The sequence below is a fragment of the Nomascus leucogenys genome, chromosome 20 (genome assembly GCF_006542625.1).
Source record: "Nomascus leucogenys isolate Asia chromosome 20, Asia_NLE_v1, whole genome shotgun sequence".
NCBI lineage: Eukaryota > Metazoa > Chordata > Mammalia > Primates > Hylobatidae > Nomascus > Nomascus leucogenys.
The window spans coordinates 68,569,794-68,583,952 of NC_044400.1; the positions used below are offsets into that span (position 1 = coordinate 68,569,794).

Below are 14,159 nucleotides of genomic sequence, written 5' to 3' on the forward strand. Positions count from 1 at the left end.
GCCCAGGAAGACTCTCTGTCAATTTGCTTTGCTTTTCTTCTGTATTCAGGCTCCTATATTTCCATGACTTGCAAGTTTTTCCTGGCAAAACTTCCCTCTTTCTTTCAGGGAAGAATTCTGATTTGACTACCTTTGTGGCTAGTGTGGTTGAAAGGGGCTACAGTTATCTACTGACACATGAAAAAAACACCCCAACACATGTTGACTTAAAATATAAACATTTATTTACTTATGATTCTGAAATTTGTGCAAGGCATGTCAGGGACAGCTCATGTCTGCTCCATGGGACACCAGCTTGAGGCAGCTCAATTGGAGCTCAAGGATTCACTTACCTGGACAGCTTCTCCCATGCAAGTTAGTGCTGTTTGTTGGCTGGAAGCTCAGCTGGGGTTGCTGGCTGGAAGACTCAGTTCTCCTTCACATGACCTCTCCACACGGCTAGGTTGGGCTTCTCTTGGTATGGCAGTCTTAGAGTAGTAGGACTTTGTACGTAGCAACTGACTTCTTCCTGAGAACAAAGTGAAAGCTTCCAGTTCTTTTAAAGGTGTAGCCCAAAACTGATACAAGGATACTCATGCCACATTCAATTGATTAAAGCAGATCACAGGGCCAAGCTCAGATTTATGGAGAGGGGACTACATACACAAGGGCGTGAATACCATTGTCATGGTTTACTTGGGCCACCGGACTGTGGGTTTAGTCTACTATGGTGGATAATGAACCTTTGTGACTAATGGTCTAAACAGGACCATGGGAAAATGGGAGGGCAGGCTCACAAAGGAAACAGGGCTGAAAACAAACCTCCAGTATCCATGGCAACCATTTCCTAGAGTGCTAGAAATTATTCAAAAAAGCAAAGCCGTGTTTCTCTTTAAGTGTATTTACTATATAATTTGTACATTTTCTGGATTTGGGGAAGTAATTAAAAACTTAGGTTTAAAGTTAAAGACTCTCAAACCTTTCTCCCATTCAACTTTTCTTATACTATGAGTGAAAACGATGGTGATATATAGCAAACAGTGCTCTAAAGGAATTAACTTGTGCAGGATTCATGATAAATGAAGTATAATGTTACTAATCCAATGGTGGTTATTTGCCATAACCTTTTTAATGTGACAATTCTTTGGCCGACATCTGCATTTTTATGGTTTGCATTTATTCTCAACAGTATGAATCCCAAATTGTCAAATTACTTAGGCTGATTTATGATAATTAGCTTTAAGTTAGAATATTTGAAATGCATTCAATTAATTTTATCTGTTTAGTGAAGTACAATACGGATTTTAGCATTACAAAGTTTTCTTTATAATATTAGCTATGCATTTGTTAAAGGACATGGTGGACTCAAATTACTCTCATTTGAAAATGAGCATGCAGTATTGGGGATTAGGCAGTATTTAGAAAATGTATGTAGAAGGATTATCTAGGATGGAATCACCGAAAATCCTGGAATATTTAGCACACACTTGTTGATTGATTTTACCTGCAGCAAATATGAGGCAATAACAACTGTGTAAATTATTTAGAGGCTAGTCATCCATATGGGGATTCCTTAAAATCATTTCAGAAAACAATTTGGCGGGGTATTTTCTTTATGCTTACTTTTTCCAAGTTCACGTAGAAAAGAGATATAGATCCATACAAAATGGATTATCACTGATTCTTTTAAAATGAAATTAAATATTTTAAAACATTCAAGTGACGATTGGGTGATCTTTCCTAGCTAAAGCTTTCTTTGGTAGTTTATCTTAAATATTATTTTTGTCTTTCAAAGGGTATTATATAGTGAATGTAAGAGATTTATTAAAAACCTTGGATTGCTTGAGAGTGCTTTAGAACTTTGCCTTAAAATCTGCACATAGGCAAAATTCCTGATATTATGAGTTGGGATTTCCAGTGTAAGAGGATTTCAAATCACTGCTGAAAAAAGGGCTTGTTACAGATTTCTAAGTGTCCTATATCAGAAAGGCCCAGCTACTTACACAATCGCTGAAACTAAAATGGGGCAGGACCAGACACACGGAATGAAAGAGACCAATTTAGACCAAGTGAAAGGTACCAACTTCTCTTAAAATTAGCCTTTTATTCTAGAGAGATATCTTATACAGCTCCAAAAGCAGATAGAATAATCATCAGCGTTTACATAGTTATGGATCTCTCTGTATATGGAGATGGGAATTATTTTGTAAAGATTTCCATGGTTTAAAGCAGTTGGAGACACAGTGTTGGGAAGAGCAGTTATTTGGGTGTTTATAGACATGCAGTTAGAGACCACAAATATTTACTTACAAGTCACATGACCTTGAAACATTCAAGATAACCTTTTTTCCCCTCCATAATAACATTTTTGGATCTCAGTCCTGCACTCTATTGGGGTTGTTCTGAAGATCCAATGAAAGAATACCAAAATACTTTACACACTACAAGGCATTATGTTATTAAAATTTATATTATCACTAGTAACAAAAATAAAACATGACTGGGTAACTGGCCTATACATACACGATGCATTAAAAAAAATCCAAGTAGATTGGAAGTGTCTTATTTTTATAAACATGTTCACTCCAAAAGTATACAATGTCCAAAGTAGTTCATGCATTTCCCCCCTATTATTTTTAAAGTACTAACCCTTATTTTATTGACTTGCAGTGGACACAAAATCTGGAGAGATGACTGGACACATTTTTCCTGAATAGTTGGGGATTATATTTTATTAACTGCAACCCAGAAGGGTCATGGCTGTTTTTAAAGAGAAATTTGCCTCCTGGTATGGTTTCTTGAGATGATCAGTATCCGGTTTTAGGAGGTTTGGCAATGGTGTTGGGTGTGTGGGGCTGGCGGGATATTTTTGTTAATGGTTTGTTTCTCTGTGTTTCTCTCCCAGCTATCGGCAGGACCCTCATCCCCCGTTACTTTAGCACTGTGTTTGAAGGAGGGGTGACCGACCTGTATTACATTCTCAAACACTCGAAAGAGTCATACCACAACTCATCCATCACGGTGGACTGCGACCAGTGTACCATGGTCACCCAGCACGGGAAGCCCATGTTTACCAAGGTACAGGACAGGCTGTGTCACATGCCCGGCTTTTCCTACTCTGAGTGCATTAAAGAATAATAATTATGGTTTTCCTATGGAACTTGGGGCTGATTGCTCATCTCCCAGACACTTTCAACACCATGAGAGAATCTTTCTTGTTTGTGACATGGCTTGACTCTTGGGGTGAACACTGTTCTAAGATGTGTGCATGAGATTCTGAGCACATGAAAATTAAAGAGGAGGGAGCCCAAAACTAAGAGGAAGAGAGGTTCTACTGCCTTTTAAATTTTAGTTGCTAGATTAGAATTGTTGTTTTATACAAAAGATCTACTATAGCTGAAAGAACATATCCTATTTTTGCGTGGTCAGCACTGTATTTGAGCTTTGTTACTGAAATAACTTTTTAGAACTGGATTCAAATTTGAATAAGGGAAGAATCCTCTAACCATGACCCAACTGTAATCTGTAAGGAACATAAAAACTTTAAAATGTCAATGAAATTAGGGAATTCAACAAGCAGCTGAACAAGTATACTTATAAAAGAGTGAATGAGGGGAGGGCAAGTGTCAGGATCAGATTATCACAATGTTTGAGGCTGAATTCAAAGCCCCATGAAGGCTGTGAAATGAAAAATAGAAGAGATGGAGATTTAACCTCATCTTCTACACATTTTAGATCTATGATCCTTGCCCTACATAGAAAATTGACATATGGAATATTCCCTCTCACCAAAGACCTTTCTGGAACACTACACATAATCTCTTTATGTCCTTTTGCAGGTAGAAAAATTAGTAAGAACAAATATTTAATCACAGAATCTGAGAAACAGTTTATTTTAATGAACACCAGTTCACTGCATTTTGACTAAGACTCAACATGAAGCTAATTGGTGATATTAATGATAGCTATCTCTTTTAGTTCAAAACACAAATGACAACCCTCTCTTTATACTTAAGAGAGATTGAATCATCAGGGTTAATTGCAGAAGCCCAATGTATAAAACTGAAGATGTGTTTATTACTTATGCAATTTTGCCGCAAGAATAAAAATATAGTGTTTCTTCTGTATTCATTGATCTTGTTGGTATAGTTTCATCTCTCCAGTGCCCATGCTGGTGTACAAAACCAAAGGCAAAGGAAATGGTTATAAAATGCAAAAACAAATCATCAGATACCATTGATTCTATGGCATCTTAATTTTGACAGAAGACTTTTTTAAATGTAGGAAAGGGCAGGGTTTTTCTTTCTTGCTGTTCTAACAGACAGACAGGAGAGTTGTCATTCAGAGACAAAGAAGCTTCACACTGGATGCAGAAGTCCTGGCTGACAAGAGACTTTTGCTACATGGAAAGTAATGATCACCTGAATGATGGTTTAATCTGTCCATGTCTCACTTCATTCTGGGGATGCAGAACATTTACATAATCTTGTAGATCAGACGGACATGTAAGCCATTCATTTTGCAAGCCATTCATTTCTAGCGTTACAAAGTCTTAGCATTGCAGAGAAAGCCTTTCTCTGCTGCTTCATTATTGTTTTTTTTTTCTTTTTTCCTCTAGGCTTAATGTTATTTTTAGGTAATTCAAGAGAAACATACCAACTCCTTATGCCGCAAGGGGAAAAAAAAATCCATGATAATTAAATTAAAAACTTTGCTGTAATTAAGGAGCTGCTTCCAAAGCCAGTAGCCATTGAAAATAAAAATGCATTTTGTAGTAGTCCTTTTATATATTTACTCAATTTCTTTCTTTCTCAGGCCAAAACTGATTCATAAATGAATATAGCTGCTCTGAAAGTTTTGTGCTGAACATTTGGGACTTGTTTTAGATGATTGAAAAAAATCCCATTCTTCTGAATCGATAAAGTGTTATTTTCATTCAAATCCAGAAACTAAGGTTTTCCTGTGTTGCACTCTTTCTCATCCTGAAATTTTCCTCTCAGATGGTTGAGTGATTTGTTCAGATATCTAAGGCAGTCACCAGAAAGACCTGAGCACTCCCCTGAACACAGCTCCCTTGCCCCAAGCAGCAATTGTTTGGGCCACCCATCTGACGCGACTCCAAGGAAGTATATTTGCCGACTCTTGAAATGAATATTTCCATACCGTGATGAAAAATATCACTTTCTGGGAAATGGAGCTCAGTTTCATGGACTTAGTCCAGATGCTAATTATGCACATTTATTTTTAGGAAATTTGAAAGGATCCATTTTTTTTTCTTTTTTTCCCCTCTCAATTTTTTGTTTTTTGTATTTATGCTCCTTGGTGATTATAATACTCAAAAAACTTTCCAACGTTATTGTTCTTATATTAATTAAAAATAACTCATTTACGTGTAATAAAATATTATGGCTGTTTACTACAAAACAGTGGGCTAGTGACCTTTCAGACCTTTTTACAAAGAAAAAGGGTCCAGAAGCCAATGCTTATTTTTAAAGGGAAGCCTATTAGTACTTAGCATATTATGTGCAGGCAGCATCACAGTGTTCTAATTTAGGCTATCAATAAACTCTCATTCCCCAAATAGCATTTGACCCAGTGGTTCTGAGTTGCTTTTATGAAAATTTGGTCAACTGGTGAATCAAAAATCAGTCGTAATCCTAATCAACAGAAATATTAACTATTCCTCAGGAGTATCATGAGCATTTTGCAATTTCCTGATACCAGGAACATTATTGATTATGGATAAATGTGTAATTAGAGTTTTAAAACACATATTATGAAGCCTTTCTTTTATGTTTTCAGTTTTTTAATCAAATAGAAAACAAGGTTTAATAATCAGAAGAGCAGATATCAAGGTTTTCAGAATTAAAGACTCCGAGTAATATTTATACTTGAGGATGTGAACATTGGTGGATTCTGGGAGGAACACTCTCTAGGGTACATTCTTGGGGTTAATTTTAGATTTTACACACTGGAACAAAGTTATGACCATTATTGGACACCCTTATCATCTCTATAAAGATTGGTTTATGTTTTCTCTGTTCTCAATTGTTTATTATGAATTTTTTTACTGCTACAGAGAAGTACCATGGAAACGCACCCACCAGTTTTCCTATATGAATACTCACTTATGTCTTTGACAGTTCATCCTTCTTACCTTAGCCTGTATATTACATTATATTTCAGAATTTTTACTCTTCTCCTGACTCTAACCAAATTATAATATCAATGATCAGATCGTGTGTGTGTCTGTGTGTGTGTGTGTGTGTGTGTATGTATAATGCATATGAATGCGTTTACATATGCAGTACCACTAAGGAAAATACAATGAGCTTTGAACAACTGTTAATCTAAAAGCACTACTCCATGCATGCTGTTCCAAGCATACAAACTCAGAAAATTACATAAACACTCCCACTTAACAAGCACACTTGATTTCATCAAAGCTATATGAGAATCATTGTATTCTACAGCTATATACACAGTCAGTATTGCGTTACAATTAGCCAAAGAAAGAAAAGGGTTAAAAAGCTACTGGTTAGTTTGAGAAATGTTCTTTTTTAGTTCTCTTGTTCCTGGCCTAGTCTCAAGCTAGCACGTGATCGGCTGAATGCCTGCCAGCCTCTTTCTTGTTGATCCTCCGGAGACCATCTGTACTGGGGGCATTGATTAGAGTGTGTCTGCTGGGATTACATCTTTTCTGTTGCCATGCCAACTAATCAGCTGATTTTGGTTACCACAGAAACAAAATGTCAGAGCTCACAGTACGGTAACATGAATTCAGCACAACAGAAAATGTTTTCTTAATTGGGGACCCTTTTGATTTTGGATTCCAAGTGAAAGGCAGTTTTTTTTTAAAAAAAAAGGCCGACTTCAGATAAAAGCTACATTAATTGTATTGATTAAGAGGAATGCACAGAATTTTTCTGAAGAGAGAAGATGTTAATTCCCTTTTATAGGCTATGCCTGTTTTTTATCATTTCTGAATAGGAAATACATATATATTTTTTCTTATTTGCCTCCATTCCATTTGCTGGCTGTTGCATGTAAAACAAATCACAAAGCCTTTGGTTTCCTTTAATTTCTATGATGGGTACAGGGTGTGGAGTGGCTGTCTAAGGCCTGGAAGGTGTAGGTGTAATTACTTGGGGAAGACCAGCAGTGACCAAAATCCTCCTCTGTCCTTTCATTCAAAGAAGTCATTTATTTTTCCTTAAGGAAAACATCCAGCGTAGTCAACTCAGATTTGATTCTAAGGATTCCTGCCTTGCACATGGTATACCTCAGTTAAACCCTTGGGTTTGACTGAAAATAGGAGGAGCCCAAGGCCTGCTGCAGTTTTCCATTTGTAGGCCCATGACAGTTTGACTGCAAGAAAGGTCCCCAACTAGCTCGCTGTGTTACCGTGAACAAAGGACACAATTTAACTTGACCTTACAGATGCTCCAATTGAGTAATCTGTCAGTAGGACTACATACATGCCTTCTCATTATGAAATTCTCTCACAACAGAAGTAAACCAGACCCTTCACCTGCCCTGCGTTTGTGGTTCATAAATGCAAAACAAATATACTAGATAATTTTTTAAACACTGACATTTAACTAAGCTAATATTTGTTTAAATATCCAATAATCTCCCCCTTTAAAAAGGATTACAGCATCCAAAATCCCTGTCGTGTTTTTGTCAAGACATTTCACTGTTGATGGCTCCCCATAGCTACCTCCCTTTTGTGAAAGCTGTCACCACAGGTGGCTTCTGTCATGCCGACACCCCAGGGGGAATTGTGTGGCTTAATCTCCATGCAACTCTTTTTAATGTCTTAGTAAATTAATTCCAAAGTTGATGATGCTCAAGGGGAGAGGTTTGGGGGCACTGAAGTATTCTCCCTTTTCTATGCACTCAACTCTCATGGCTGAGACACCAGAAACAAGGCACTGAAGACTACACAGCCAAGGGGTTTCGAGGCAATGTGCCCACATGCCTGAAATTACCCACAGATCCTGCTAATTGGATCTGAGGCAAAGGTCTTCACCCAGATTATCGATAATTATCCCACAGTGTCTCTGAGATCTTTGATAAGACAAAGATGGCACACGTTAACAGCATCTTTTTCGAGTAGTGTCCCATCAACACTTGTTAGTAATTCTCCTGTACTGGCATTTGACTTGCTTAGAGAACATGTTACCTTCAATTAGAGGGCATGGAATGCACCCAACCCAGTGCTATGGACCAAGTTGCAACTCAATAAGTGGTGGTGTTTTGTGTTACATTTCCAAAGAGGAAAGTGATTATTAATATTTCGTAAAAGGCTGATATAAATTGTTCACTAACTTCATGGACTATAGTTTTACAAATACTTACATTCTCTCTTCAGTTAATTAATTTTTACTGACTCATTTATTTGTTTTTGAGTGTGTTTTTTCAAGTGTCTGGAGTGTTGTATGTTTGTTTTTAGCCTAGGAAATCTTTCTCCAAAAAGCTTGATTGGAAGCCCAATGCAGTAAAAAACAGACAAAAATCAAAGCTGCTTGGTGAAATCCAGAAAGTCAATGAGGATCTCAAAGCCGAGATGGAGGCCCAGCTCCTCCCAGCAGAGCCCCTGAGATGCCGCCGCTAGTGAGGCCCTAGGTCTCAGGTGGCACACGATGCACATTACTGGTCTAGCGCCTTGTGTTTTCTTGGGTAGCATTCTTTTCATCTGTAGCACTATCATTTACTGCTATCCTACTACATGCCAGGCACAATTCCAGGTAGCCTACATACATAACTTTATTTAATGAATTTTCCTAACATTCTTACCCAAGGATATTTCTATTTCCATTTTACCGTGAGAAAAACTGGAACTTGGGGAATTTATTAGATTTTCCCCAAATTTCCAGAATGAGTAAAAAGTAGAATTGGGATTCAAATCCAGTACCCTCTGACGCCAAAGTATCCACCCACTATTTTGTACTGCTTTCCTAAGGCAGAAATCGTCTGATTAATGAGTTGTGACTATTTAAATTGAACCAATACACTACCACCACTTCCTACCTCACAGTTGAAATAGGCTCAGTGGTTTGGGATAGCATAGCACTTTCCTTCATTTCAAAGTTGTTAATAGTGAAAGGAATGGTAAATAAAATAGGAACTACATGCTAAAAATGCTATGAACATCAAAAAAAAAAAGATTAAAATGCTACTCTGTCACTGATTACTCTATCAAGGAAGAGACCTTTCAAAATTCTATTATGTTTCATTAATAATATATATTTTTCTTAGAAAGATAAAGTGTCCCATCCCCCTAAGACTGGCCTTTTATGCAAGCAGAATTTATCATTGCTGATGATGTGCTGAGATTCAAGGAATATACTCTCGACCATGCTTCTATTTTCTACATGTCAGTAACTGATAATAACTGCCTTGGGTTAAACATTGTCCTCCGGAATTTCGTTTTGGAAATAAAAACTTCCTCCAGTCAGATCAAGTTGTAGTAACTCACACTTAACCATGAATGAGTTTATTGGGTACTTTGTCCCAGAGTAGGATAACCAAGATTCGAATAAGGGCTCAAGCCTCTATGGTTGAAGGATGATGAAAGTGGAGGAAAACTTTTTGACCCAATGTCACTATAAGATGGGTTTTATCTCCATATTTACAGATGAAGAAACTGAGGGTCATAGAGTTTCAGTAGTAACTAGTACAATTACTAGCACATCATGGCCTTATAAGCAGCCGTACAGTCTCTTGAACGCACTGATTTTAGAGCTGACATTTGTACCTTGTGCAGTGGACACATCACTTGTGTCACATCTTTACCAAGAGCTAGCACTGCCCAAGGACAGAAAGGGAGACCATGCTGAGTGGCTGATACGTGAGTTACAAAATGTGGCTTTCACAAAGTGCGTAATGAATGACTGTGTGGTTTGTCACTTCTAGGTATGTACAGAAGGCAGACTGATCTTGGAGTTCACCTTTGATGATCTCATGAGAATAAAAACATGGCACTTTACCATTAGACAATACCGAGAGTTAGTCCCGAGAAGCATCCTAGCCATGCATGTAAGTAATTTAATTTCTGTTTTGCTTTCTTTTCTTTTTTTTCCTCGTTCATTTCACTCAAGGGGAAAAACCCAGTCCTCTCTCTGTGAAAGAATTCCAGTAGTTGTCACGCTTTAGGTAATTAACTCTAAATATTGAGTTTTGTTCTCAACCGTTTCAATCCACAGGCCCTTTTCTCCCCTTTTTATTTCCAAGATTGGTACATTGTGAGACTATTTTTTATATTTTATTATTTTGAACTCCAAATTGAGGTTACTTCAATAAACAGTTTGTACTTTTCTTAAATTCCATCCAGTCATTATCAAGTACTGCTCTGCTTGGGGCTAATAAACCTGTTATGTATAACTGGGGAATGAAATAAAACAAGAAGTTAGAAAAACAGTTTCCAGTTTTGATTAGAACCATCTGATGAAACATGGGACTCCTGTATCTTCAGATTCGTGTCAGAAGTTGGTCCTCCCTGATCACAGTGCTAAATCTGAAGTGGAATATTTGGGCTTCTCTCGGTTTTGTTTGACCATAAATCACATCAAATTTATTGAGCACAAATTAGGTGCAAGGGTAGGTTCTACGCCGATCTGGAGATGTATTTTAAATAGAAGTAGGAGCTAGTCAGGTGCAATCTCTTAAGTCGTCAAAGGCATCAACTTAAATTTAAGTCTCTCCTCTATAATACATGATGCTTCCATGAAAATCTTTGGAGCAAAATCAAACTTCATAAGCCTAATTTGAAAGACCCCGAACAATCAAAAGAAAATAGCATAACAGTAACTACCATTTACTGATTTTTTGCTCTGCCAGGCCTTGAGCTAAACATTTTGTGTATCTCATGATATTGAATCCTCACAGTCAGGCAGAGAGTTGAGTTAGTATTGTTCCTATTTTAAAAGCGAGGAAACTGAGGTTCGGAGAATCAATCAGTTGCCCCATGTTTTTTAGCCCAAAAGTAGCAAAATCAAGATTTTGCCCGAGGTGGTTCTGACTTTGTCTCCCAGCTGTCCCATTCCCGGCTATTTCTCCACGCATTAGTTGTCAGCCACCTCTTTCCGACTAGTTAACACAAGCTCTGCCCTTCCCATTAGCCTTATGCTTTTTGTTGTGGCACTCCACTCTCCTGCTCTATGATTTCTGGCTGTTTATGCTCCAAGCCCTTGGTTTTTAAAGCTTAGTTTACATTCTCCACTCTCTTTGAGGAAGTCTGGAATATTCACTTCTATTATTCTCAGAATAGACTAAAAGGCAGCAAAGGATAACAGTTGGGAACCTGGGCCCTGGATTGAGACCACATAGGGTTGGACCCTTGCTTTTGTGTGACTGGGCAAATGATGTGACATCTCTGTGCTTCTAGTCCCTCATCTATAAGATGGGTACAGTAATAGAGCATGTTTCAGATCATCAAATTAAGAGTTAATGACTGTAAAGCACTTAGAACAATGCCTGGCACGTAGTGTGTCCTCCACGGGTTTTGGCGATTGGCTCTCATCATCGTCATCGGTAGCCACAGCAGCAGGAACAACATTTTTGCATTCCTTTATTATTATCTTTCCTGTCTTCTGACTGAAATGTAAGTTCCTTGAGGTTGACCCTGGCTACTTGACAGAACAAACTCTTCCTAGCAAATGAGAGTGGTTTAATAAATATAGGCTCAATGTCAGGGAAGACCTCTTTTAGGAAATTGACACGAAACTGACATGCTCTGTTTTCTCCTGCATTTTTTATTTATATACACAAATCCAATTGGTAGTATCACTATGAGAAAAGGTATGTACAGAAAAGAATAAGTCACATTAGTATAATCTAGTCTCATGAAGGCAGACTTGGAGACAAGGGGATGTTTACTTCTGTCTCCCTCTGTTTAGTGCCAATTTGCTTATATCAATTAAGGAAGAAGGAAAGGCAAACAGAAAGAAAGAATATCAACCAAGAGACTCATTTTAAAATGGATCCCAGAAAGAATTTTCATTTTCTTCTAGCCAAACAGAACATTTGGTGTGGCCCATGGTACTTTATATCCCTTCTTAAAATGTGGCTGACATTTGGGAAAATGTGATACTTACTCTTATAGTCCTGCAGGATAAAAATTGTTGGGGATATCTATTTCCAGACTCAGCTTAATGGGGAGGAGAGTTAGAATTCTCTGTCTCTCCATATATGTGTGTGTGTGTTTGTGTGTGTGTGTGTGTGTGTGTGTGTGTGTGTGTGTGTGTGTGTGTGTATTTCGAGTCAGTGGCAAAGTTTTCCAATACAGCCCTCAACCCCAAGCTGTAAAAACACCACCACTATCACAGCAGGAAACGAAGGCCAGTCCTGAAGCATGGATCTGCCCAGTCTAGGGGAACTGGCTTCTCTAATGAGGGTGTTAGACCTGGAGCTCTCCTGGCAGAGTTCTGTGACTCAGGCTGGAGACCCGAGTGCCAAGGCCTCTCCAAGAGGAAGTAACGTCATTTCTCCCAAGGACTGAAAGCACATCTGAGCAGTTTGGTTTTTCCCCAGTCTTGCACAATTGATCTGAAAATGTCCTTGAGTGTTATATGCAAGTGTCTTTGAAATGTAAATTAAATTACCTCCAGCAGCCTGCCCTCCAAATAAAATCAACAATGTCAAGATTGCATTTCTTAGCAGCTGTAGCGCAGTCTGAGATTTTCTCAGGACCATCCTGTAGTGATAAAATACATGTGGGGTTTTTTTTCCATTTAGGCACAAGATCCTCAGGTCCTGGATCAGCTGTCCAAAAACATCACCAGGATGGGGCTAACAAACTTCACCCTCAACTACCTCAGGGTAAGATCAATCGAATGATTTTATTTTTTGGTGAGTTTGAAAAGTACTCCAGAGGTTTATATGCATCCTGAACCAAGAAGTTAAAATGAGGTACTGGTGATATAGCAGTGTCTGTGTTCTGTCCCAGGTGTGTGTGTGTGTGTGTGTGTGTGTGTGTGTTTTCAATAGAGGACAGGGTTTAATTAACAAAGCATCAAACCTGGAATTTGTCGGAGTTGAGTCCTATATCTGTATGTCTCTTGGAATTAATTATTTAAAGGCTAGCAATGTCCCATTGTTGCAAAATGCTTTGTTGCTGCTTCCCTTGTGGTTGTCTCAAGTTCAAATGCGTTATTGGTGAGTTCACTACCCCATTGCCTCCATCCAGGCACCGGTTACCCCTTAGGAGAATCAATATACTGCCCCATAGAGTCTCCTGAAGAAACCCAATCCCATGCTGAAACACAGATATTTCTAAGGCTTCATAAGCACTCTCTGCACAACATGTAACAGATTTGGTGGTGGGTAAAAGAAGGAGATTCTTTCTCTCTACAGCCTAGATGCCCCAGAGCCAAATCCAGGCCTGACGAGAGCCAGAATCAGCTGTGCTCCCCACCCGCCCATCCTAACACCCCTGCCATTGTGGTGGCCCGGAACCACTAAAGAGCCCACTGGTCTCTGCTCAGAGGGAAACCAAAGTCAGCCCAGGAGTGTGGGTGGACGGCGGGTGCTCCCAGCCAGGGTAGCTGAGGCTACATCCTCCCAAACCTCTGGACTCCGCAGTCAGAATGGCTCTCCTGCGGGGCAACTGACATAATGTGGGTGGGTGGCCTGGGGCGTGATGGTCTATGAAGTTGTTCTCTCCACAATCCAGAAGGCTGCTCTGTACTGCTGGGCATATTGTCTTGTCAGGGAACAGGAGAGTTTTCGTTTAAAACAGGGAAGATGCTCTTCCTCCTGCAGATAAAGAAGTTCCACACCATGTGTCCTCAGCTGACCCCACATAGGAAGCTGGGACTTTGAAGTCTATCCTAGGCTTGGTCACTCACCCTATAGCAAGATCTTGGACAGGTTCTTAGTTACATCTTTTAGCTGCATTTGACACAGATTAATAAACACCAAATTTCCTTACTTCTTCTCCCCACTCCTCTTATTGTCATCTATAAATGGTTGACTTTCACCCTGCGGTCGAGGCCCACCAGGTCCCCACATCCTGTGGCCCACAAAGACTGAGGTCAGACCTGTAAAAGGGAAAGAAGGCACTACCCCTCTCCTGACAATGATAGCAAGGAAATCATGTATGGGTTTGGGCAATAGGGAGTAGTGTTTTGAGGCTACCACATGAACACAGTGCTTGCTGCATGTCAGGTTCTTTGCCA

At 39.0% G+C, this 14,159-nt stretch overlaps 1 protein-coding gene across 6 annotated transcripts in view; it reads left to right on the forward strand.

Annotated features, from left to right (window-relative positions):
• LDB2 (LIM domain binding 2) overlaps window positions 1–14,159 on the forward strand; it is a 396,392-nt gene that overhangs the window by 305,903 nt on the left and 76,330 nt on the right. For all 6 annotated transcript variants that reach the window (XM_012499815.2, XM_003258512.4, XM_012499814.2 and 3 more), the window contains exons 3-5: window positions 2,885–3,057; window positions 9,898–10,020; window positions 12,718–12,801. In XM_012499815.2, the coding sequence (XP_012355269.1) occupies window positions 2,885–3,057; window positions 9,898–10,020; window positions 12,718–12,801 (380 nt within the window). The remainder of the gene's footprint in view (window positions 1–2,884; window positions 3,058–9,897; window positions 10,021–12,717; window positions 12,802–14,159) is intronic.